The following is a 27332-nucleotide window of genomic DNA, read 5'->3' as shown; positions in this document are numbered from 1 at the left end:
TTTTGACAAAAGTTTCAACTATAAAGGCTTTTAATTACTTAATTTGTGTCTTTCAACATGTAATAAGACAATAAGAAAACTGAAATAATTGTAGGAGTAAATTTTAAGTACTGGAAAAAGCCTAGCTCCCTTAATTAAACGCATTTTTTAAAACAGAATAACCAAATTCTCCAACTCTTAAAACATTCTGCCTTAACGAGCCCCGAGGTGATTCTTGAGCCACTGGTAGGTAAAAGAAGAGGAAAAAGTTCAATGACCTTGTAAATTAGGGACTAAAACGCTGTCCCGGTGTGAGAGTCACACAGTCTCAGTGGAATTACAGGAAAACGAAATTGTTTTTTGGGGAAAATTACCACAAGGACGGGGAAAAGTTGGGGGTAAAAACGGGGAAGGGAGGTGACGAATGGTAAAATACCGAATGGGAACCCAAACGATGCAAAATTACGACCTTTTTTGCCCCAGCTGTCAAGCAAACAACTTATAAGCATCTTCAGATAAAAAGGAAAACGGTGATTTGGCACAGGCGTCAGCTGAATGTTGGGAGAGTTGGATGAATGGGGCAGACTTGTTATATACACCTAGTGGTGGGTGGATTTCCCAGGCTGCAGCCTCCACAGCTTTTCTTTGCTGCACTGCAGAGGCGCCATCTTCTCCGTCTTAATCTTCGCTCAATTTCCAGCCTTTTATCTGCACCCTAAAAAAAAAATGACCCCGAGGACCCTCCCCAGCAGCCCGCGCCCCCCGCGGGGAGCTAAATCACAGTGCCCAGCGCTGCCAGGGAAGGGGCCGCGCCTCGATCCGACAAACGCCTTCTTTGATGCACAGGAGGGGAGAACTCGTGCAGCCCCGCCACCCGCCCGTGCCCTTTCCAGACGCACGCCGCACTCTCCGCCTATTTTTCCCCCAAGGACTTTGCAACCGAGAAAAGAATAAGCCAGCCTCGGAGGTGATGGGGGTAAGGAGGGGAAGATGAGGGGTTCCGAGACGCCGCCAGCGCGTCCCCCGGCAGCGCCCCAGCCCCCTCGGGGACGGACTCGCAGCGCGGGGAAGGGAGTCAGGCAGGACGCTCGGGTGCCGCACAGACCACCGCGCCCCGGGGCTGGCGAGGGCGGGGTGTCGCGGCTTTTGTTCCCGGGGACCTTCTCCCTCTCCGGGTGAATCCGAGGGTGCGCGCGAACGCCCTGGACGTCTAGGCTTGGGGAAGGTGCGAGGTGGTTGTGGGTCTCCGACCCCTCCCATCTCTCGCAACTTAACACAAAAGGGAGACGCCGAGAGGCACAAAGTTTGCCCGCGGAGGGTGGTGCGCGACCCTCCTTGGGGTCGCCCTCGGGGGCCTCCGCGATGAGGAAGGAGGAAGAAGTCTGGCGAGGAAGGGGTGGTGGGGATGGGAAAGGAAGGTGAAACAGGGCGGAAAAGGCCAAGGGAAGCGAAAGGGTGGGGTGGGGGGTGCCCAGCCTCCCGAGCCATCCCGACTCCTCCTCCCCCGGGCCCGAGAGAAAGGAAAGGGCAGCGATTAAGAGCTGGGGACAGAATACAGGGAAAGAGCTGGGGACAGAATACAGGGACTCCTGCGTTTTCGGTTTTCCCCACGTGTTCTCTCGGCCCCCACCGCCCCATCTCCCATCAGTAGGTCTCTTGCCTCCCCCGGGCCCCGGCCCCGAGGAAGGAGTGAATCAGGATCTGAGCCTAAGAAAGCCTCCTCCTCGACTCGCGCCCACCGAGACTGGCGCGGACCCCGGGGGCCCGACGCCTCGCCGGATCCCTCTGCGCCGGCGGGAGCGTGGGTCCCCGGGGCAGGGCTGGGCCGGAGGAAGAGATGCGCAGGGCGCCCGCAAGCGGGGGCGTAGGGCGCAGAGCCGAGAGAGGGGCCCCTCGATCGCTCCCCCCAACAACCGCCCCGCTTCTCTGGAAGAAAGAGGGAGCCGGTCCCCTCCATCCTCCACCTCCCTCCACCGTCACCCCATTCCGAGGCGCGGCACTCACCTCCAGCGCCCGAGCCGTCCAGGCGGCCAGCAGGACCAGTGCCAAGGCGGGCAGCATTGCGACCCTGCGCGGGGCACCGAGCGAGCTGCCGTGCGAGGAGGATCCGCCGCGCCCGTGCTCTGCCTGTGTCGCCGCCGCCGCCGCCGTCTCCGGTGGCCCCGCGCTCTGCTGCTCCGGGTGCTCGCTCTCCTACCGCTGCCGAGGAAACTGACGGAGCGGCGGCGCGGCGGCGGGGCTCGGAGCCCGGCGAGTCAGCTGATCCGGCCCACCCCGCTCGGCACCCGAGAGAGACCTCTAGCGGAGCCGCCGGGGAGCTGCGCCCGCTCGGCCGGGAGGGGCCCGCGCCCCGCGAGGCGCCCACAGGTGCGGCTCCCGCGGCTCCCCTGTCTCCCCCGCACGCACCTTCCCGGGCCTCCGACCGCCCGGGCCCCGGAGCAGTAGGAGGGAGAAAGCTGGGGTCGGGAGAGGGAGGGATGGTGCAGGGGCAGGGAAAGGGGAGTCCTAGAACGTCTGGATTCCAGAAAAGTCGAGGGCGCTCTCCGCTCCTACCCGCGAGCTTGATTCATCGGACCCCGCAGGCCTCTTGGGGGTGTAGTATAAAGGACGGCTGCTGGGTGCGTTTTAATCCGCATTTCGGATTTTTTTTTTTTTTCTCTGTCTCGGTTTGGAGAGGTCTGGGAGGCGTTTCTGGAAGAGAACGAGACAAGCTTAAAGGAAATAGGATTTCTTTGCTTGTTAGGACAGCAAAAGCCTCCACCCCCCTCCCCCGCCCCGCTCCAGTCGAAAGCAGCCACGAGGAACCTGGAATTTCTATCTTTAGACCGAACCGAAGGAGAAAGGCGCCGGACCTGGAGAAGAAGCGGCGACCTATTTAGTTCTCCTTGAGAGAAGATTTTGTTTAAAAAAAAAAAATTTTTTTTTTTTTTTTGGTTTGAGAAAGGGAAGACCATATGGGTCGTGGTGGTGGTGTTTTTTAATCAGGCAGGGATGTAATATCTGAGATGCGGATGAAGTGAAAGTTAAGAGGGGAAGGGTCTGGAAAGATGACTCCCGTTCGACCCCAATAGCTCAAACTCTGTCCTTGTTCTTGCTTGTGTCTGTCCTAAATCACAGAAATGAACCTTCTGGGAAGCCACTTTCTCCTCGATTAAACACAAACCACCCAGTGTCGGGGTAGTGTCCGGTGAACCTAGGATGGTCTAGAACTGCCCAAACGTATCCCCTGCTCTTGACCTAAAGAGGCCTCAGTCACCAAGTCAGGGTCCCCAGCCGGCCTGCAGTGAAAGGAAAGAAGCCAGGGAGTCAGCGGTGGGATCTTTGCTCAGCCAGAGGTTGCCTGCTTCCTTCCGGAGGACTCTGTGTTTCTCTGCCAGCTGCCTTAGATGTAGTCTTCTGTTTTCAGCCCCCTAGGTATCCAAGCCTGACTCGTGGGTTACTTTTTCCCATGAATGACCTTTGATGGTCCTCCAGAAATAATGACAAATAATTTGTTGCCTCGAATTGTTTGTTTACTTGTTATTATTGAGTTGCGCAGTCACTTCCACTCTTTGCGCCCCCATGGACTGTAACCCACCAGGCTCCTCTGGCAGTGGGATTTCCCAGGCAAGAATACTGGATTGCCATTTCCTTCTCCAGGGGATCTTCCCAAACCAGGGACTGAACCCGGAATTGTTTACCACTGAGCCCAGGGAAGTCCATTTGTTGACAAGCTTTATGTCATTTCCTTTCCATGGAAGCCCATGAGGCCCTTACTGTTATTCTTCCCATTTATAAATTAGGACCCTGAAGACCTCCTCCCAAATCTGACAAGTAAGTGACAAGTAGCTGGGACTGCAGGGGAAAAAAAGCCCCAGTCACAGCAAAAACCCAGTTTCTTCCAGACATGTTGACCCACCACTACTCTGTCGTAGGTTTATAGGAGCAACTGAGGGCATCTGCATGCAAATAGGAGTATGACTTAAAGATGGGGAGGGAGCCGGGCCAGCTACACAATTTACAGGGTCCAGCGCAAAACTAAACAATGGGACCCTTTGTTCCTAAATTAAGAATTTTAAGATGGTAAGAGCAGAACGTTAACCATGCATGGTGCCCTGAGCACGGGACCAGGTGTGACCCAACAGACTGCATGTCCCTGGAGCTAGTCCTGGCAGGGAGGAAGCATTTTTTGAAGAGTTAAGGGACTTTTATTGAGCACAAAACTCAAAAATAGAGAGATGAGTTTATAATCTCTGAAAATACAAGTTCTGTGGTGTGGCATATGCCCTTCCCACTGTTGAGACACACCTCACTCACCCATCCCTGCAAAAGACCTTCCCCAAGGAAAGATGATTAGCTGCTGACTGAGTCAGAAAGACGGTCACTCTTCACTCTTTTTCCTGCTTCATCACCACTCAAATCCTGTTGGTTTTGCTTTTCAGCCAGTGTCTCTGTTCTGTGTTTAATGCCATTTCCTGCCCCGAGGTTATCTTCAGGATCCTCTGAGGAGTAAATACCAGAACTTCTCTAGTTAGAACTGTAAACCCTGAGAAAGGGACTACCCACCCATTGGCTTCGATCTCCACAACAGTTCCAGGCCAGACCCAAAGGCCCCAGCTTAGGAGACATTCACTAGCTCTTCAGACAATGCATTGTCTTTGAACTGCTCTGGTTACTCGAAAAGTCTTAACATAAAGCCACATCCTTTTCCTTTAACCTCCCACTCAGATGTCCCTGTTGCACTTCTGTGACCAAGCCAAGCCAGTCTTTTCCACACCACAGACCTCCACATCAATAAAACCAGCAGTTTTCATGTTACTCCAGGGTCCCATCTTCAGAAAGTAACACAGCCGCTCCCTTCCGCAGCTGTGCACATGGCACAGTGGCACCTGTTTCTGGTTCCTTCCACACTCCTCTGAGTGTGATGTGTCTCGTGTCTTTTCACAGTGCTCCAAGGCTGCTGCGGTCACTGCCATGTGAAGGAATCCGTTGCCCACCTCAATCTGCAGGTGAGTGTTGAATTAGATTGGGTGGCCTCACATTGGTCACATTTGCTACCAAACCTCCCATCTGTTTTATGTATAGTGCTCCTGAGTTGCATCTCTGTCACGTTGTTTAGGGTGTTATCTATGCCCTGCAAATATCACCAAAAACAATCTTTTTTTTTTTTTTTTCTAATTGGGGTATGTGCGTGTGTTAGTTGCTCAGGCATGTCTGACTTTGCAACTCTATAGACAATCGCTCGCCAGGATCCTCTGTCCATGGAATTCTCCAGGCAGGGTTACTGGAGTGGATTTTCCCAACCCAGGGATTGAACCCAGGTCTCCTGTATTACAGGCAGAGTCTTTACCATCTGAACCACCAAGGAAGCCCTTATTGGGGTATAGTTGATTTGTAATAGATGTTGCAGGTGTACAGTGTAATATTCACAGTTTGTAAAGGTTATACTCCATTTATAGTCATTGTAAAATATTGGCCATATTCCTTGTGTTGTACAGTATATCCCTGTAGCTTATACATAGTAGTTTGTACCTCTCAATCCCCTACCCCGGTCTTGCCCTTCCTTTCTTCCCTCTCCCAGCTTGGTAACTGCTAGTTTGTCTTTAGCTGCGAATCTGTTTCTTTTCTGTTACATTCACTAGTTTGTTTTATTTTTTCCATTCCACGTATGAGTGATATCATACAGTATTTGTCTTTCTCTGTCTGACTTATTTCACTTAGCATAATACCCTTCAAGTTCATTCATGTTGTTGCAAATGGCAAAATGTCCTTCTTTTCTGTGGCTGAGTAGTATTCCACTGTGTGTGTGTGTGTGTGTGTGTGTGTGCGCGCACGCACCACATCATCTATTCACATGTTGGTGGACACTTAGGTGGCTGCCATTATCTTGTCTGTTGTAAATAATGCTTATAGTGCTTCTGTGACCATTGAAGTGTGTGTGTCTTTTTGAATTAGTATTTTCCTTTTGGGGGTATATACTCAAGTGTGGAATTGCTGGGTCTTGTGGTACTTCTGTTTTTAGTTTTTTGAGAAACCTCCTTCTGTTTACCACAGTGGCTGCACCAGTTTAGAATCCCACCAACAGTGTACCGGGCACCCTTTTCTCCATATCCTTACCGACACTTGGTATTTGTGTTGTTTTAGATTTGTGTTCTTTCTTGCTTTAGCTGTTCTGAAAGGTACGAGGTAATATCTCATTGTGGTTTTAAATTGCATTTCTCTAATGACTGAGGATGTCTAGCATCTTTTCTTGTGAGTTTTAGCCATCTGTATGTCTTCTTTGGAAAAATGTCTATTCAGGTCTTCTGCTCATGTTTTAATCAGATTTTTTTATATTGAGTAGTATGAACCGTTTATACATTTTAAATATTAAACCGTTATCAGTCATATCGTTTGCAAATACTTTCTTCCATTCTGTGGGCTTTTTGTTTTGTCAATGATTTCCTTTGTTGTGCAAAAGCTTTTAAGTTTAATTAGATCCCATTTGTTTATTTCTGCTTTTATTTCCTTTGCTTTAGGAGACAGAGCCAAAAATATATATATGGCTACAATTTATGTCAAAGAGTGTTTTGCCTACGTTTTCTTCTAGGAGTTTTATGATTTCCTTCAAAACCAATTGTAGTCTGAGCCAGAAGGTGGGGGCTGTATTAGGTGGCTAGAGTTACCATGCCAAAGTCTCACAGTCTGGGCAGCTTAAACAGCAGCAGTTTGTTTTCTCACAGTTCTGGACGCTAGGAGTCCATGATAAAGGTGCTCATAAGGTTGGCCTCCTCTGGGGCCCATCTCCGCTATCGGTGGCCACCTTCTCCCGCTGTCCTCACCTGGTCATCTCTGCATGCCTATGTGCCGAGTCTCTCTTCTAAAGACACAGGCTGTATTAGATTAGAGGCCACCCTGAAGGCCTGATTTTACCTTAATTGCCTCTTTAAAGACCCTATCTCTGGAGCTTCCCTGCTGGTCCAGCGGTCAAGACTCCAAACTGCCAGTGTAGAGAACTAGGGCTCCATCACTCTGTTGGGGAGCTAAGATCCCACATGCCACACAGCGTGGCCAAAAGATTTTTTTAAAAAGGCCCTGCCTCCAATTGTAGTCATATTTTGAGTTACTAGAGGGTAAGACTTCAACGTAGGAATTTGGAGCAGGGGGATGGGAACGCAATTCATTCTAGAACAGATGCTCATTTAGAACAGCTAGGACTGGCTCTATAATCCTGACACTGTTCTCTGACGTTTAGTACCAGTGATCAGTGGTTCATCTGCCCTTTTCAGTTGGAAGATCATTCAGCTCAATAGAAAGAGACTGAGGAATTCTACTTTCCTTCCATCGTTCCTTGACATTGCATCATGATCCCAGAAGCTCGTTTATCCAAGCAACCAGCTTAACCAAGATCATCTGGTTCTGCAAGTAAAGAAAATGTTCTTCTACATTACTTCTTTGATCATTTTTAGCAAAGCTTAAGCTTATATTGACATTTAAAATCTGTATTAGTTTGTTAGAGCATGCCACAGACTGGATGGCTTAAGCAACATAAACTTGTTTTCTCGGTTCCAGGAGGCACAAGTCCAAGTCGGGGTGCTCTCAGGGCTGGAGGCCTCTGAGGCCTCTGTCCTTGGCTTTCTAATGGCCACGCTTGCTGTGTCCCCACTGGGCCTTTCCTCTGTGAATGCACACCCTTGGCTTCTCTTTCGACACGTCCTAATCTCCTCATTTTATACGGACCCTGCTCAGATTGGATTAGGGTCCACTCTGATGACCTGATTTTAACTTAAGCACCCCTTTGAAACCCCCTATCCCTCATATAGTCAGATTCTAAGGTCCCGGGAACTAGGCTGCAGCATATGAATTTAGGGGGAACACGCTTCAGTCCGTGTCAGAATCCCTAAAATTATCCTCACATTTAAGCTACTCTGCTATTTATTCTTGAGGGTAGAGTCTTGCCACCTTTTATTCACGTCCTTTTGAAACCAGCATGCTTCCCAGGTAACCAGAGTGGTTTCTTTGACTGCCTTTCAGTTGAATATTCAGATGTCTTGGTTACTCCAGATTTCTAATAATGTTGTAAATTATGGTACCTTCTGTAGAGGTGCTGGTGGGCTGAGTATTAGCTGTTATGACAGATACTGTGACGTATTTGAAAGTTTCACATGCTTCTCAACTGATCTTCCTTTCTAGAAATTCATGCTGATTCCTCTTTGTGGCCCAGAAATCGATCTTGAGTTGCGTTTTTCTCTCATCTCTTTTTACCTTCTCTAAGACAGAGGGCTGGAGAAGGAAATGGCAACCCACTCCAGTATTCTTGCCTAGAGAATCCCAGGGACAGAGGAGCCTGGTGGGCTACTGTCCATAGGGTCTCAGATTTGGACATGACTGAAGCGGCTTAGCATGCATGCATGCATTGGAGAAGGAAATGGCAACCACTCCAGTATTCTTGCTGGAGAATCCCAGGGACAGAGGAGCTTGGTGGGCCGCCATCTATGGGGTTGCACAGAGTCGGACACGACTGAAGCGACTTAGCAGCAGCAGCAGCAGCAGCAGCAAGACAGAGGGCATTATATATTTCTTCATCTCCACTACAGCCTTCAGTATCTATAGAAGTCTAAACTATACATAGCATTCAAGGTTTTCATAACAAAATTCTTTCTCTCAAGCGTGGGTGCAGTTTTTCACGTCATAGGATTTTTTTTTCTTTCTTGGTAATGAGCAGCCATAAAGAAAATTTTAAATGAATAATTAACCCTTAACTGCAGGTAGCTAACAGATCTTCGTGTATATAGAGGTTGCAACATTTTATTTGCCCTGTTTCTTAGGTTACTGCTTCATTAATGGATCTTAATTTCACTAGTGCATCTAAGAGTTGATATATCTTCAACCAATACAATACTTTAAAAATTAGTCCTCTGCAGTTACTACACAAAGCTACTTTGAGACAGCCTTCAGCTTCAGATAAGAGATAGTTTACAAATAAGCTTAGTGTATTTCAGGAGTAATTCTGTGTGACAATAATATTAATATTAAATGTTTAACCAGAGACCACTGCTGGCAGCTGGTTTACATGACTTTTTTTTAAGAATTATGGTAATTCCAAGACTGCCACAAGGACTCAGTTGAAAGAATATTCCTATATTTTATGGAATAACAAGAGTGGACAAAAAAATAGGCCATACATGCCAACCCCAGAGGTAAGAAGTGAGAAAAATCGATCCAGTAGCAAGAAGATTTAATGGAGACCATATGAGCATTACATGGGTTTGCTTCTTTAGAGGACTTGGGTAATAGGGCAGCAACGTGTATTGATCGTAAGGGACTCAGACTTTGAGAAAACCTGACTTTTGCATATAGTTGTGGAACCTACCAGAAACTCCGTTTCTGAAAATTCATCAGGTGTTGTGACAAATGGAAATCGCCCAGCACCATGCATAGGTTGCAATAGAAACCAGTTCTCTTTTCTTGTGAGAACAGGAGTTCACAATAGCTGTCACCTGGGTGACCAGGATAATAATATCCTTGGATTGATCTTGCATTAATCTTTCCAGGGGCTGCCAGTGGTTACAGTGACTTTTAACCCAGAGTAAGTTAGATGGGTCCCCGAGTAATGTGTCGCTAATAAAAGTTCCAGATTTGTGAGTGATTTAATTTTTTGACACCAAAATGAGAGCAGACTCAAGGTTACTGTTTTATCAGACTGCTCATTTGTATTCCAATAATGTAGAATTGGACAATATGCCAAGAATTAGGGGAAACCCTCCACCACTCCCCAGGGCATGTGCCAAGTACATGAAAGGCAGGCATCCTCTCTGCAGAGGGCACAGTACTTGAAAAGCCTGCTTGCTGGAAGTGCTGAGAGGATTGCATGGGGCTGACCACCTCCCGCAGGATGGAGGACCAATCACATCCCATTCATGCAGTCAAGAAGAGTCTCTCCCCTCAGCTGCTGCCAGAAGTCCCAGCTCTCACCAGGATTTCCGTGGCCTGGGGCCACAGCCAACACTCAACAGTGAGATGAACATTGAGCCTGAGGGCTCTTGGGCTCCAAGGCAACCAGGCCTCTTTATCTCCACACATCATGCCTTTTCATACTGTTCATGGGGTCCCCAAGGCAAGAATACTGAAGTGGTTTGCCATTCCCTTCTCCAGTGGAAGAGAATGGCAAAGCTTCGGAAGTTGGTGATGGTCAGGGAAGCCTGGTGTGCTACAGTCCATGGAGTCGCAGAGTCGGACACAACTGAGTGACTGAACTGAACTGACCTAATGCCTAGGGGTTGTCGCCCATGGTCTCCTTTTTAGAGAGAAGTTCTTGAGTCTCCCATGAGTGGATTCAGCTTTCAGAATCCTAGTGAAGGCGGTAGCTAGACAAATGTTACCTATACATAAAATGATTGGAAAGATTCCAGGCAGATAAACCTTGAGTATTCCTGAACACATTTTGTAAATAAACTATATCCTGAATGACAGAACAAATACACAAACCAACAACCAAATAAATAAAAGCGTCACAGTTATTTGGTATACAACTTTCGCCCCTAAGTAACCACCCCAACCTTGCTATAATCTAATTTGGCTGTATCCCTCAATTAATATTTTCTGTCCCATATGTAATTTATTCCAAAGTAAATGTAACACTAGACTCAAGAAGGAGTGGATATATATTTACACGCACACGTATATACATAATTCTGGCTGAGTTGAGTTGTTGTAGAGCAGAAACCAACACAATACTGTAAAGCAATTATCTTCTAATTAAAACATAATAAATATAACCCTTAGGAATGAAAGTGTGTAGTACTGGTGGGCTTAGTCGCTTCAGTTGTGTCTGACTCTCAATGACATGGACTGTAGCCAGCCAGTATCCTCTCTCCATGCGATTCACCAGGCAATTGGATCAGTCAAAAGTTTTTACACTTCCACTGCGGGCAGAGTGAAAAATTGGTGCGTTCACTCCCCTTAAAGAGCTTATGTTTATGTGACAAAAGTATCTGCAGGAATAAAAGCCATAGTGAATGGTGATTATAGTTAACAGTACTGTAGTGTGTATTTGAACTGGAGAAGGAAATGGCAACCCACTCCAGTGTTCTTGCCTGGAGAACCCCAGGGACGGGGGAGCCTGGTGGGCTGCCGTCCATGAGGTCGCACAGAGTCGGACACGACTGAAGCGACTTAGTAGCAGCAGCAGCAGTGTGTATTTGAAAGTTGCTATCAGAGTAGATCTGAAAAAATTCTCATCACAAGAGAAAAAAAAAAAAAATGTGTAGCAGTGATGGTAAAGGATATTGACTAAACTTGCAGTGATGACCGGGCTTCCCTGGTGGGTCAGTGGGTAAAGAATCTGCCTGTAATGAAGGAGACGCAGGTTCAGTCCCTGAGTTGGGAAGATCCCACTCCAGTATTCTTGCCTGGAGAATCCCCGTGGACAGAGGAGCCTGGCTCGCAAAGACGTGGACGTGACTGAAGGGGACTGAGCGCACACACATTGTGGTGAGCATTTCACAGTATATCCATGTATCAAATCGTTCTTGTATAGTTAAAACCAATACAGTGCAATGTGTCAATTATCTCAATTAAAACATTTGTAAAAAGGAAGAGTGAAAATGTGCATCAGGAAGTACAACTTGCGAATGTATACGTGAACTCATCAGAGGAAAATTAGAATCGTAGACCTGTTTCACTGGAAAGGGTTAATCAGAGACGTGAGGAAGAGGTGTTCAAGGAGGAAAATGTTTTAAGGAAGGTTTATGTGAATACATCAAGAGTGTTCTTGTTGGACCTGATAAGTGGGAGTTAGCGGTGGGGGAGATGTGTTAATATTTCAGGAGCTGAGGAACCTTGGTCAGATGAACTGGGGTTGGAGGTGGGCTGTTCCTCACTACAGGTTTTCTAATCATCTGACATATTCTAACATTTCTAAAGCAAGGTCTGTCAGTAGAGAAGTTGTAGGGAAATTTGGAGGATGACAAAGTTGGGCTTGGGAAAAATAGAAGGGAATTCCAGAGATTCCAGGTATGACTGGAAAAAGTTTGTGAAGACATCATGGGAGGGCACTTTATGACTGCTAAAGCGTCGAGATTGCTGTTGACCAAGCTGGGGGCTTTAGACGCAGGATCTCACAGAATACTTACTTGTCTGTGCTGCTGGGTGACCCTCCATGTCACAAATGAGGTGAGAGAGGTTAAATCAACCAAAAAAGGATGGCGGAGGGAAGATTTGTACCTGCTTTGTCTTACCGGCACATCATTGATTATGATTTTTTTAATGAGGGGAATAACAAATTCAATTTTTAGTTTTTTATTTAGGGGTCAGGAGTACATACAAGAGGAAGTACCTTAAGTATGACAAAGGAAAACAAGGAAAGGCAAGTAAGTGAGAGATGAGCAGTGAAGATGTGACTTTGATTGATAGATAATTTACCCCCAGCTGGTGAGCTGTTGCCAATTCAGATGAGGTTTTCGGTTTTTTGTTTTTTTAAAGAAGATATGCTTTTGTGTTTGCGTATAAGAACCAACTAGTCACTTGGAAATTTCCTATTTGTGAGATGAACCTTAGATACCCCTGTAAATACAGTGTTAGAAAGAAGTGAGCTGTATTTCTATCTCGAGATTATTTTCCAATACAGGAATGCATTGGAATTATCTTTTTTGGAAAAATAAATAGTAGGGACTTCTTTGGTGGTACAGTTGTTAAGAATCCACCTGTCAATGCTGGGAACATGGGTACGATTCTTCAGTCGGGGAAGGGTCCACGTATCATGGTGCAACCAAGCCGGCGAGCCTCAACTATTGAAGTCCACTGGGTCCGCAGCCCGTGCTCCATGAAAAGAGAAGCCACCGCAGTGAGAAGCCCACGAGAGCAGGGCCTACTCATCACAACCAGAGAAAGCTTGCTCACAGCCTCGAAGACCCGGGGCAGCAAGCAATAAATAAATAAATAAAAATTTTGAAAAATGAAGAATTTTGAATTTTTGAAGGAAAAAATGGCATCATCTAGCATAGTTTCCAAACTGTGTACTGTGGAACCCTAGTACAGCAGTGTATTACCATTTATTTGTTTGTACAGGGAAAGAGTCTAATCAAATAAGTTTGAGAAAGAAGCGGTTAAATAAAATAAAATGCCTTTTTCTTTAGAATGCTTACAGCCCTTAACAATGATGCTGTGCACTTTGAATTTTAAAGAGGGTAGCTTCTGAATGCTGTATCTCCCCCTCCCGTTTTGGTTTTGTTTACCACATCGACTCCTGGTACCAGTGTTGCATGCTGCAAGCAGCGTTAGGGAGCTCTGCTTTGAAGGCATTTAATAGACTCTCGGAATATTTATTTATTTATTTATACCCTTGCACAAATGAAGGTTTATAGCGTACATTTTTGCCAAAGCAGATGGGTTCTTTCCACTGAAAGGTGTTTCCACGCATGACCTTGAAGATAAATGAATAAAGGAAAAAGAGTAAAAATATTAGGTTGACAGACATTTTAAAGTAGGGCATAACAGATGCCATAAAAAGCATTCTGAAAGTTTAAAGTAGGAGTTAAAATGTGTATTATATGGAAGATACCAGATTAGAGTCTTTGAATATTTATAGTCCAAACATGCAAGTATTTGACCAGCTTCTTCCCAGTTTGGGGGAGAAATGGGACAGAATCCAATTCGCAGTTGAGGCTGACTCCCTTTAAGTTTTCTTATGTGAAAAGCAGGAAGTGTTGCTAAGTTTACAAAGGTAAGCCTCAGGATAAGGCTTGAGTTTCCTGTGCTGCCTTTAATGTTTTGGCATAGGGGCCCTTAAGAAGAGGCCAGGACCTGAAGTTGATACCTGAAGAGTTCCAGGAAGGAGACAGCTATTGGATTAATTTTAAGATGCTTTTGCTGAAATTTTTCATAAAGAATGCATAGAAAGGAGACTTGCTGGTGGCTCAGTGGTAAAGAATCCGCCTGCAATGCAGGAGACACAGGAGACCTAGGTTTGATCCTTGGGTAGGGAAGATCCCTCAGAGGAGGAAATTGCAACCCACTCCAGTGTTCTTGCCTGGACAATCCCAGGGATGGGGGAGCCTGGTGGGCTGCCATCTATTGGGTCACAGAGTCAGACATGACTGAAGTGACTTAGCAGCAGCAGCAGCCAGTATTCTTGCCTGGAGAATCCCATGGACAGAGAAGCCTGGCTAGGCTATAGTCCATAGGGTTGCAAAAGAGTTGGACACAGCTGAATGACTGAGCATGCATGGATACATAGAAAGCAAAGGCATAAGGAGAGAGAGGACTCTTTGGGTCAAAAAAATAAATCTGAACTTCTGCAGTTTTTCTCTGTTAGTCCTTATTGAAAAATTCATTTACCACTAGCGGTGTCAAGGGACCCTGTCAACCTTCATTATTGTACCAAAAAGAAAAATAAGGAAAAGGCTTAGGGAGCCCTGTCAGGAAAGGAATGTTATCATTTCTGTTTTGCAACTATCTGTAAAAACAGGTTGTGTTATCTAAACCTCATGGGACCAAGGATCCAGATAAGCACCTTGCTCTGGTGAGTTTGTGAAGCCTGGTAAGAGATACTGATGGAATAGAAAGGGGAACCAGGCAGGCTTGCTTCCTTTCACAGAGGAAGAGTAAAATGAGATGGAAATAAATAGGAACAATGGTGAAAACACCAATCTTGGTTTCAGATAATTCTAGAGCCCAAACAGCTACCCTGGATTAAATCTTGCAGAATATAAAATTCGCTACTAATTTTGGGCCTTCATAACAAAAGAGGTCCTAGATTGGCTTAAAATCAGTTATACCATTTCAATCTCAACCGCTTGGAAGCTACTGGGAATTTAAAACAAAATCAGATTCAATCCACATTGCTTGGTACTTTTCCACCAAAATCTCTAAACAGCCCCCAAAGCCATATGCAGGCCATACGTAGCAGAAGGGAGACCAAGATGTTAGAATTGGAGCTGGAGTAACTCAAGTCTTTATGGCTGTCTTGTTAGTCTCAATTCAACACCTAGAAAATGTCCATGAGAGGTGTTTTTCGATCAAGATGAAGAAGCTCAGGGAACTTCCCTGGTGTTAGTCAGTCAGTTCAGTTGCTCATTCGTGTCCAGCTCTTTGCGACCCCATGGACTGCAGCATGCCAGGCCTCCCTGTCCATCGCCAACTCCCGGAATTTACTCAAACTCATGTCCATCGCATCGGGGATGCCATCCACCCATCTCATCCTCTGTCATTTCCTTCTCCTCCTGCCTTTAATTTTTTCCAGTATCAGGGTCTTTTCCAGTGAGTTGGTTCCTCACATCAGGTGGCCAAAGTACTGGAGTTTCAGCTTCGACATCAATCCTTCCAATGATTATTCAGGACTGATTTCCTTTAGGGTTGATGGATTCCAGTGGTTATAAATCTGCCTTCCAATGCAGGGGATGAGCTTTCGACCCCTGGTCTGGGAACTAAGATCCCACCAAGGAGCAACTAAGCCGGCGAGCTGCAACTACTGAACCCCATGTGCTGCGGAGACTGTGGGCCATAACGAAAGATCACACAGGCTGTAACAAGGATTCTGCGTGCTGCCACTCAGACCTGAACTAAGACCTACAGGCAAATAAATAAGTAAATATTGAAAAAAAAAAAAAAAAGATGCTCAGGCAGGCACAATGATGTGCATTCACTCACAGGCTGGCTTCTTTTTGGAACTAGTCTTCAGTGATAATTATTCCGTGTATGACTAGGTCTCCAGGTACCGCAGCATAGCCAGCTCTTGTTTCAGACCCTTGGGAGTCAGACACATTTCCGGGTATAAGTAGCAGTTTCATCCGGGAGCTCCTTCACTTTTCACGCCACTCAAAGAGAAGATGTTGGATGACTGGCCCTTAGGAACTTTTTCTCTCATTCCTAGACACCTCTGGTAGAAAATAATTTGATTTAACATGATTTTCCTTCCATGTGAACATGCCAGGGTACCGCCTCCCTATCTCATAATACCCTGTGGCTGTGTTTCATCTCGACTCTCTTCTAGTTCCTATGAGTTGAAGAAGGACCTAGGATTACAGTGTTTAGAACAGAAAGGTTATAGTGCTCATCTGTGCCAAGCCTTTAGTTATTTATTTTGATGTGAAACTTTTGGAACTTTCTGGAACTTTTTTTCCAAATATGCCATTGGTTGAATCCACGGATATAAGAATGGCTGATTATATAAGCAACAAATAAAAATAGCCTATTTCTGCTGCCACGTAATAGAATCTGCATTGTGAATATTGAGATAAAGCTAATGAAGCTCTATGCCATCTCATACCCTAGCTTTTCATGTAGCTGGTATTTTACAACTCTTTATTGTTTGTGAAATCGTGACACATGTTAAGATTCTCTTACAAACAGCAGAATATCAGAGAGTACAAGATTAGTTTATTGACCCTCACTCCCCACACTGGAGCTCCTCACACAGGCAGATTTATAAAGTAATAAAGGCAGTGAAAACCACTGAGCTTGTTCCAAGTTGGAATTAGCATTCCAAAGAATTCCACACCATAATAGGTTACATGATTGAGAAGCCTTAGTGATGTTAGCGTTCCCACACGCTCAAGCCTGACCTTATACTTCTGGCGCCCCATGCATTTTATTTGGATGAAAAGTATGCATGGAAGCAGTTTTCTGTATTCCTTCTATAAACCACATGCTGAGATATTGACCTCCTCCTGGCTTTTAGGTGATGCAGATGGTTTTGTTTTTTGTTTTTTTTTTTAATACTGAGATAACTTTAAAATCTCACTTCATGTACAATATTTGCAGTCATCCTCAAATTTGATATACTTGCCTTGGGCAGCTTTATGTAAGTTTGTGAAGACAAGGCTACTAAATACCAATCAGTTATAAGGTTTTTATTAAGATTGTCCAACCAGGCATGACTATATCTAATTATGATCTTATCTAACTCAATATAGCTTGTCCATAAAAGTTTCACAAGAGTCTTAGTCGTATGTTCTGTTAAAGTCCAAAACTGCCAGGCCAGCCGTGCTTATCCAATAGAAGTGAGTCTGGCATGCATTTCTTGATGAATCTGTGCCAACTTTGGCTTCCAGAGATTCCTGCGTCTTTTTCTACCTGTTCTCATGTCAGTCTTTTAATAATCAGGTCTACATGTTTGCTCTCACTTGTGTGGAGGTGATCTTATTTTCTGAAAGCTGAAGTTCCTGACTTTAGAGGAGAAAAGAGGATGAAAAAGTGAACAACCGCTTGCCATATAGGTGGTAACAAAGCTGGATTTAATTGATTGGGACCTGAACTTAGTATTCTAGAATATTGCAAGCAAGAAGGAGCTTGCATTTCATAGAGGAGCAAATGATGAGAAATTGGCCAGTCTGCTTTCAAAATTGCCAGTTGGGGGAGGTGGGGAATGCATCTAAAGATGCACCAAGAAAATGGGGAAAAGGTGTAATGTAGAAAGAGAAGCAGCAGAAAAAGAAGTGTCCTCAAATATCCTCACGTAAAAATAGCAAGGATGAAGATTAGGGAATAAAACATGAGTGATGCCTCTGATTTCTGTGCCAATGCTCATTGTATAGGATATAAGCAATCGGATATCGTAACACAGAAAGTAAATACGGCTTTAGAGTAAATTTGGCACCAGGTTCTACCAAGTGTAGGTGAATAGGGCTGACAATGAGAACTGAGAACAAAAACGTGAGTCTTTTTCAAAAGAAATTGACCTGGGCACATGCAATTGCTTGCTCAGCTAGAACAAGCATTTAAAAGCACCCTCTTCAAGCAGACCGCCTGAGTGGTCCCAGACCCGGAAGAACTCTGTCATTGTGCAAGCCATTAGGGCAGGCTTTTAAACAGGAGTCTTACAGCGCTGTTCCACACTGGAACATCAGATCGTGTTGTCTTTATCAGACAGTCCATTATCTCCTTCTTTATTCCCTCCCTTGTGCTACATTTATGCGTTTCTGTCTGCCATGCTAGACTTGAGGACACAAACTGGCAAATAGAGCACAGATCAGGTAAATCACACACGTACCTTAAACCTCGTTCTTTCAGTTCCCACATAGTGACACCATGGCAATTAGCTAAGCTCTGTCCCATATCATTCTCTATAAAATGAAGTGATAGGACCTGCTTCCTGGGGTTATGGTGAGGCGTAGAGATGACATATGCTAAGTGCTTGGCATATAATGGGCATGCAATAAATGTGAGTTTGGAATTGAAACTATGGATGTGGCATAGACAGGAACTTTTATGTGGTTCAGCTGTTTATACACAACAGCAAAAAAAGAAAGGAGTTCACAATGTAGTAGCCGGCTTAAACAGGTTGAGTATTAATGAGCTCTGACTGGGGCCTTGGAAACAAGCTGGGTAGAAATGAATCTGGAGTATCATCAGCAAATGCCTGAAATGACATGAATCTTGTTAACATACTGGGAGGATTGTTATGGGTGGGTTTAGTCTGAGATGCTTTCAGCATTCTCTCTCCCTCTTGTTTTTAAACAGTGATATGGAGAGCTGACTCACTGGAAGAGTCCCTGATGCTGGGAAAGATTGAGGGCAGGAGGAGCAGGGGACGACAGAGGATGAGATGGTTGGATGGCATCACCGACTCGATGGACATGGGTCTGGGTGGACTTCGGGAGTTGGTGATGGACAGGGAGGCCTGGCATGCTGCGGTTCATGGGGTCGCAGAGTCAGACATGACTGAGCGACTGAACTGACCAACAGATTAAGGTATAATTCATGGTATGGCATAAGGTTCACCCCAAAGCATTAGTGAAGTGTACAATTCAGTGGAAATTAGTATGTTTACAGATATGTGCAGCTATGGTCGCAGTCAATCCATCATCTCTAAAAGAAACCCCATTGCCTTCAGCTGTCATAACCCTACACTCCCTCATTGCACCCTAAGCTGCTGCTCATCCATTTTCTGTCTCTATGGATTTCCCTGTTCTGAACATTTCATATGACTGGTATCATGCAACATGTGCTCTTATGTAACAAGCTTCTTTCATTTAGCGTGTTTTCAAGGTTTATCTATGTGGTAGCATGTATCAGTCCTTTATGGCGAAATAATGATGCTAGGAGGGATTGGGGGCAGGAGGAGAAGGGAACGACAGAGGATGAGATGGCTGGGTGGCATCACTGACTCGATGGACATGAGTCTGAGTGAACTCTGGGAGTTGGTGATGGACAGGGAGGCCTGGCGTGCTGCAACTCATGGGGTCGCAAAGAGTCGGACATGACTGAGCGACTGAAATGAACTGAACTGAATATTCCTTTATATATATATATACACACACACACACACACACACACGCGCACATATATATATATATATACACACACATACATCACAATTTGTTTATCCCTGTGTTGGTTGGCAGACATTTGGGTTGTCTCCTGTCTTCTGGCCATTATGAATGCTGCTGCTATGAATGTTAATGTATATTTTGTGTGTGTTTGAGCATATATTTTTATTTCTCTTAACTGTATACTTAGGAGTAGAGCTGCTGGATTTCAACCCTCTTTTGATACTCATAATTGGGAACATTGAGTCTGTGATTCTAGCCTATCTCCCTAAAACACTTTCCTGTGACAATCGTAGATTTTCTGCATTTTATTCACTTAATAATTACTGAGAAATTGTTGCAAGTCAGGTAATGTTTTAGGCACCAGACAACTTTGGTGGGTTCTTTAGGTTTTAGACTCTTCAAGATCTAGCTGGAACCTGACAGTTGGGGTATTACATTTTTTTGTACCAAGCATAATTATAGACCACCTTATGCAGGAAAATAAATATAACTCTTAACCTGCCTCTTTTTTATGATCCAAATAAACTATCATTTTTTCTTAGCTCCTTTGTACACACTGTCTATAAGTTTTTATAGAAGCTTCCTGTTCACACTGCTTTTTCATATATTTGTATTCATCCATTCACTCACTACAAATTTAGTAAGCACCTACACTCTGTTAATCATTATACCAGACTTTATCAATATAAAGATAAGACACTCACTGTTCTTTGAAGAGAAACCATATATAAATAGGTATTGGGATATTCCTAACCCATTTTGGCATCCCTGGGAAAGTCTTCTTGAAAGGTGAAAATGTACAACATGGATTTAGAGACAGGCCAGGGTGAGATGGGGAACTTTCCATGAAGAGGAAACAGTGTAAGGAGATACATAAATAAGAAACATGATGGTAAAGTAGTTAAATACTGCTGGATCATAAACTGTGTCTAAGATAAAGAATTTTCAAAGGAACAATATACTTACTTAATATGTAGCCTGCCAGTGGGAATTAATGATTAAGAGAACATGATTATGCAATAATGTACAACTGCCCACTAAATAGCTCTGTGACATCAGACAAGCCATTAACCTCTCTGTGCCTGCCTCATTTGTCATCAAATGTTGAGTGGGAAACATTTTATGAATATCTCCTTTTTAGAGTGACACATAGATTGCTTTTAAAAAGTCCCAAAGAGCATTCTAGTATGTCCCAACATAGCCAAGGCTTGGACAGATAGAACTGTATGAGATGAAGGAGATAAGTCATAGATAAGATTTTTGATTGAAGTGAAGGACTCTGAGTAAAGGAGGCAGATGAATTTCAGACCTGGCTTGGTGCCCCAGCAGTGCTGACTGCCTACAGAAGAGAAGTCCCAACTCCTGCGTTCAAGTCTGCACTTAATCCTTCGCAAGCCCCACCTTCCATGATGCATGAAAAGGGCACACCTATTATCTGACCTCAAATCCTCTCCTGATACTTGATTTGGAATCTTGGATGTGTCTCTGCAGACTGTGGGTTGTGAGCTTATCCCATTCTATTCATTGTACTCATTGCTTCACAGATCAAGTGTTTGCTCTGTTCCCTTGTAAAATTTGGATATTTCTAGGTCTTCAAGATCATATACAGGACTCTATCAGGGTCTGTATCACATTTTATTCTTTTCAACAATTTTATTGGGGTATAGTTGAGTTATAATGTTGTATTAGTTTCAGGTGCACATTTTATTCTTATTTGTATGCTAGCAGTGGTCACTGGTTCCTCTTTTTCTTTTTGAAAGCTATACATAGTTATCTTTGACCTTCATTTGCTGCCTCTAGGTCAAGGCAGTGACACAACAAGCAAATACAATAGAAAGGGCCTGATGCTGCCACAGAAACCCTTTAAGTTGGGCACATGCCAGGCTCCAGAGCCTTGGCCCTCATACTTTGGTCCATACTGATAAGCAACAGGGGACACCAGGGGGTAGCCTTGGTACCCATACCTGAATGTCCCCAAACACAGGCTCAGTCATAAATGTACAGAAGCACAGGAGAGGAGGACAAGAGCTCTTGCCAGTTCTTCCACCCACTTGATATACCCAAGGGATAGTCTCGTTTTGCTTCTTTAATAGTTCTTTTTATGGCTGAGTAATATTCCATTATATACATGTCCTGCATCTTCTTTATCCATTCTTCTTTTTTTTTTTTTTTAATTTTAAAATCTTTAATTCTTACATGCGTTCCCAAACATGAACCCCCCTCCCACCTCCCTCCCCATAACATCTCTCTGGGTCATCCCCAGAATGGATGGGTCCATCCATTCTTCTGTTGATGGACATTTAGGTTGCTTCTGTGTCCTGACTATTGTAAATAGTGCAACTGTGAACATTTGGGGTACATGTATCTTTTTGAATATGGTTTTCTTTGGTTATTTGCACAGAAGTGGGACTGCTGGGTGAAATGGCAGTTCTATTTTTAGTTTTTTAATGAACATCCATATTGTTTTGCATAGTGGCTATATCAGTTTACATTCCCGTCAACAGTGCATGAGGATTCCCTTTCTCTGCACCCCCTCAAGCATTTATTGTTTTGTAGATTTTTTAAAAATAGATAACTAACGAGAACATGCTGTATGATACAGCGAACTCTACCTAATGCACTGTGGTGACCTAAATGGGAAGGAAGTCCAAAAAAGAGGGCATATATGTATATGTATGGCTGGTGCATTTTGCTGCACAGCAGAAGCTAACACATTGTAAAGCAACTATATTCCAATAAAAATTAATTAAAAATGGTCAATTTTGTGAAAGAGGAACAAGCAATCTATGGCATGCAAAATGAACAGAGAAGAAGGCATGATGAAACCTGCAAGACCCTAAATATGTGTCAGTTCAGTAAGTAAACTCTGTCACTCTAAGATCATATAGTGCTCCAGGATCGTATAGTACGGTAAGTTCATATAGTGCTCTATGGGAAGGGCCACTGCTAAAGTGAGCCCATTGCCTTTAGTGAAGAGAGAATTTACCCGCGTGAAAGGAAAACTTTCTGCCTGTGCTGGTAAGTCTGCTGCTGACTTAAATGTGCTACAGAAGCTTCTGGAATTACTACCACTTGTGGTAGTAAAAAGCTGAGAGTCGTTTTATTTTTTTCTTTTATAAAATAAAAGTTTGCATTATTTACTGAAATTTGTACTCTGTACAGAACTGAATTCCTAGGATAGGCTACATTTGGAATTTAAGGTTTTATTATAAGCACCACTTATGCTTTCTATTTTTATCTGCTTTGTAATTTTTCAGTTGTCAGTGGTGGGTTGCCAAATCACTGCCGTTTTATTCAGTAAAATGTTTACATATTGAAAACATGGTTCGTGCCTGTATTACTAAGACAGCAAAACAACCACCAAGCCGTAGGAATCTCTTTTTTTCGGGGGAGTGTGTCAAATTAAATGCCAGGAAAAAACGCTCTGGGAGGCTTGCATACCCATCCCAGCTACTGTATGTTAGCTGCTAGAGGGCACAGCTGCCTCATTTGCTAGAGAATTTATTATAGGGAAGAACTGATGCCATGTTGGATCTGTTTCTTTTACTTTAACCTTTGCTTCCTATGGCTTTAGTTCAGTAAAAGCATACTGTTTATATATAATAGCCTACCTTGGGGAACTCTTCTCTTCTGCCTGAATGTTAGACCAAAATGCCGTTGTTCAGTATGCTGTCTACCTGTGGATGGCTACAGGAGGGAAGAAAGTAACACATCCTCTCCCCAAGGCTGGCCATTCCAGGAGATATTTGCAAGATTAATGGCCTTTTTACTTTACTTCCTCAACAACCCCCCAACCACATTCTGTAAAAGAACCTGGCATCCGGACCCAGTTAAGATGGTTATTTTGAGACATTAGTCTGCTGTCTTCTCAGTCTGCTGGCTTTCCAAAGGAAGTTGTGTTTCTTGCCTCAACACCTCTTCTCTTAAATTTATTGGCCTGTTGTGCAGTGAGCAGAGCAATCAGTCTTGGATTTGGTAACAAATTGACCTCACCGGAATGGCCTGGAGGAAAACACCCCTCACCCCCAACCAAGGGCAGCACGCAACCAACTCGACTGATAAGGAAACACGAAAGTCCTACTCTTTTGTCTCAAGGTAGGACAATGTCAAGGTATGACAGTGACTCCTTGGGAAAGACCCTGATGCTGGGAAAGATTGAAGGTCGGAGGAGAAGGGGACAACAGAAGATGAGATGGTTGGATGGCATCACCAACTCAATGGGCATGAGTTTGAATAAGCTCTGGGAGTTGGTGATGGACAGGGAAGCCTGGCATGCTACAGTTCATGGGATCGCAAAGAGTCAGACATGACTGCGCAACTGAACTGAACTGAAGGACAGTGTCTGGTGTCACTCTTGTTTCAGAACTCTCTTACAGGATCAAACTAAGACTAGAATTCAGCTGAAACCATATCTTTTCTTTGCTTTCCCCCTGTGTCTTATCCTTCACTTCCTTCCAAGTGAAGCTTCCTTCCCTTTCTTCCTTATTAGTTTCTTCTGAAACGCTCCTACAAAGAATTAGTGACTTCATGATCCTTATCTTGTGCTCAGCCTCCCAGAAACTCAAATGAAGACTGTGTGTGAAAATATTTATCAGTCCCAGGTGAGGATAACTTTTAAAAAATGTTAAAGTGATATAAACCATTTTCAGAAAAAGGACATTTACAAAGTATTATAATAGATATCCATTTAAATATATAAAAAATAAGCATTTTGTGTTTGGAAATTTTGACATACAGTGACAGAATAATGTGAAAATTGTGTACAATTGTTGATATTCAAGTAATAGAAGCATAGAAAGTCAAAGGTTAGACATAGATGACTCCTGTCAAGAACAAATGTGTTTGTCCATGAACCTATTTTTAATGGCCATGACCTTGTCAGCTACATCCTGTTTAACATTTACAGAAAGATGTGTGATAATAAGATTGATGAATTTATTAGCATTATGAATCATGCAAAAACAGAATCTTCAACACATTTTATTAAGCATTGACTGAAAACTGTTGGTTGGGGAAAGACAAAGATTAGAAATGTTTTAAATTGGTTTCCCAAAGGGCAAGGAAGTTGAATCATTTCTCTAAATGATTCATAATTTTCTCTAAATGATCAGGGGATGGAAAACACATCTCCCTGCCATATTGTGCTTCTGTGGACAATATGGCCAGAGGAGTTTATGTAAGTTCAGAAGAGCAAGATACTGGGAAATGAGCAGAAAGGGAAATGTCATATTGCTGAGTCAGGCACTGAACAAGGAGTTCTGTTCTGATTTTTCAAAAGAAAAGGACTATAGATTTGAGATTGAGGCTCATTCATTGATCGATTCAACCAATATTTAGAGAGCACCTCTTCTGTGCTGGAGTTCTGTGCTCGTTGCTGTGGTTACAGACATGAAAAGGCAGAAATGAGCTCGCAAGCCAAGTTTGCTGTATTGCAATCCTTCCTGGTCTGACTTCCATGCTTTTTGCAAATGATTTCTGGAGTTTAAAGACTGTCTGCATTTGTGTGGTTTTCTAGGGTTTTCAGATATTTAACCATGTCTGAGCTGTTCCCAATTGCCTGAAGCTCTTCAGTTAATTCTCATTCCAATACTGTCATAGGAAAAAATTAATCTCTCTCCTACTCCCCTTAAGTAGCCCAACCCTACAATTATGGTAATTTAATGGTGAATAGTGTTCATTAAATGTTCTGTATCTTAATTGTTTTTCCCAGAGAATATGAAAATGCTACTTCTATTTCTGAGAGTCTTGTGCTGAGTGCTGGCATCCAAGTTGTAAAACTGTTCAAGATTTTTGGACCCAAGAACTCCCACGTGTGAGAGATCAGACCATCTTGTGTCATGCTTTAGAATTTAGTGTCTCATTTTCTTTATTCTGTTCTAGCCCTAATTCATCTGTATTTCAGTAATCACAGCAGCTAGCTTTTGTAGATATCTTTTCATTATACCTGATTTGTCACAACTTTGATTTTATTTAAGTAAATTAAGTATCTTTACAGGGTGCATAGTTTTGCAGAGTAGAACAGTTAGGATTCTGAATATGTAGTTAGAATGTAACCTTCTAAAGAACAGGACTTTGTTTTATTGTGCTAAATAGTTTGTTACCTTTTGATGAATATTTTGACTCACTTCAGAGATGAATTAATAGGGATAAATTTTTCTAGTACTTTAAATAAAATCATTTATGATGGTTCTTACATCTGTTACTGGAAGGATGTTATTTTTCTCTTAATGATTGTAAGAATTGTGTATCTTAATTTTAGAATAAAAATTTTTACGTAGTAAATGAAATTTGGGCTTTGAGAACAAGTACTTTGAATGTCCATAAATGACTTTCTTTTCATAAACCGCACTGTATGAGAACTCACACACTATGGAGCCTTCATTTAGTGTGTAAACAGATTCTTTGTAAGTTATCTTTATTGATAGACTCTTGCTAGTGTGTTTGTGCCTATGTCAACTTAATTCTTATAGAATCTCTGGGGATTTATGGGTTATTGGATTTTCAAAATCCATTTGAAGCAAGTGGATTCTCAATAGAAGAGTAGATACCTAGTTAAAAAGGAAAGCAATATTTTACCTGATGTTACAAAGAGCTCTTCATTTTTGACATTCAATCTCTGAGAAAGTTAACTTATGAGGAATAAATAGTATTATTTAACAATCTTCATTTTACCACATCATTAAAAGGTTATATTCTGCAAATAATTCACATAATGAAACAATGGGCATAAGTTATATATGTTAAGAAAGGTTAAAAATTCAAATAGTTATAACCTGATTCAAAGGTCATTTGTTCTAAATCAGTACTTAGATTGTTAATTTCTAAGAAAATGAATTTCTAAGTAAATTGTTAACTTATAATAAAACCTTTATTAATGTTTTACTTTATTCAAGAGTATCTTGAAGTAGTAAAGATATGTTTTATAGAAATTCAATATATTATATTTTCCATTCACAGATTCTACAATACATATATTTCTACTATAATATGTTTACTGATGGATTGATAGCCTATAAATAGCTTAAAATTTTCACATGGTTTATATTCCTGGGGTTAATCTTCAGGTGTACATATCAGAAAACAAACACAGAGATGGCTGAAATTGAGCAGGTTTTTATCACTCCCAATGAAGAGTACCTTATCCTAGTGAGTGCAAAACTGAAATCACAAACTGAAACAACACCAAAATAACAGTGTGCTTATTGTGTATAATTTCTGCACTATTGTAAACATTCTCTATAAATTTAAGGCAAAGATGTTGACAATTTGTTAACATGTCTGAAGCCCTATGATAAACAAAAATCTCCAAAAAACCACAACAAAAAATTGTACTAGGCACGGTGAGAAAATGAATAAGAAATTAAAGTTGGTCACTTACAATTTAAATAAGCCAATATCTTGAATGAAAATGAAGAAGACATAAGGCAAGTTCAAAGGAACCTAAGAAATTGTCTTGCTTGATACTCTAGTATTTTAGGAGTGGAAACTGAGACATACTAGGATTAAGTGATTTATCTGATATCATGGTGAGATTGTGGCAGAGTCTGCTCTGGACTCTTCCAGTCCACTTTTTCATTGCTTACCACTGCCTCCTATGACAGGAGGACACATGCCAGATAATGGTAAGTGCTTAAGAGAAACTGTTTGGAAAAATGGTGGACTGTAATCACATATGGGCCACAATAACAGTATTTGGGACAGGCAGCACCATTCTGGATCATCCATCTCAGACTTGGCAAGCTGGAATGACAACCTGCAATATTAGTTTTTACTAGTTACCAATCACTGGTGTAATGAGACAAATGCTACCAGAGAAACTTAATGAATCAAATTTTAATACAAATGTTTAAATCTTTTACAAAGAAAGGAGGCTGTATTTTCTTCAGCCATAAAATTCTTTCCATCTTCCTTTTGATTTGAGATAACACAGTCAGATCTGTATGGAAAAATCCAGAGGGCAAAACAAGTGCGACAAATCTCATTTTTGCAAGAGTATGGAGCTAAATAGAACTATATTCTATTGAATGATTTCCTCAACTTCTCCTTAGGTGTGGTTTAAGGGATAGGCAATAGCTGAGTCAAATTTAATTTGTTCCATTTCTCCCCATTCTCTGTATTTTTTAT

General features: G+C 42.9%; 1 protein-coding gene and 1 long non-coding RNA gene across 7 annotated transcripts in view; one reads left to right on the top strand and one right to left on the bottom strand.

Moving 5' to 3' along the window:
• The window catches only part of APP (amyloid beta precursor protein), a 313323-nt gene extending 311083 nt beyond the window's left edge, over nucleotides 1-2240 (bottom strand). For all 6 annotated transcript variants that reach the window (XM_018050523.1, XM_018050579.1, XM_018050642.1 and 3 more), the window contains exon 1: nucleotides 1984-2240. In XM_018050523.1, coding sequence (XP_017906012.1) covers nucleotides 1984-2040 — 57 coding nt within the window. In that variant the 5' untranslated portion in view covers nucleotides 2041-2240. The remainder of the gene's footprint in view (nucleotides 1-1983) is intronic.
• On the top strand, nucleotides 18593-25575 carry LOC102186800. The gene is made up of 3 exons (XR_309707.3): nucleotides 18593-18627; nucleotides 23157-23303; nucleotides 24919-25575. It is a non-coding gene; the product is annotated as an uncharacterized LOC102186800 (long non-coding RNA).

This window comes from Capra hircus, chromosome 1, assembly GCF_001704415.2.
Source record: "Capra hircus breed San Clemente chromosome 1, ASM170441v1, whole genome shotgun sequence".
Classification (NCBI taxonomy): Eukaryota; Metazoa; Chordata; class Mammalia; order Artiodactyla; family Bovidae; genus Capra; species Capra hircus.
Note: the sequence above shows the minus strand (reverse complement) of the source record. Positions and strands in the feature narration are given on the sequence as shown.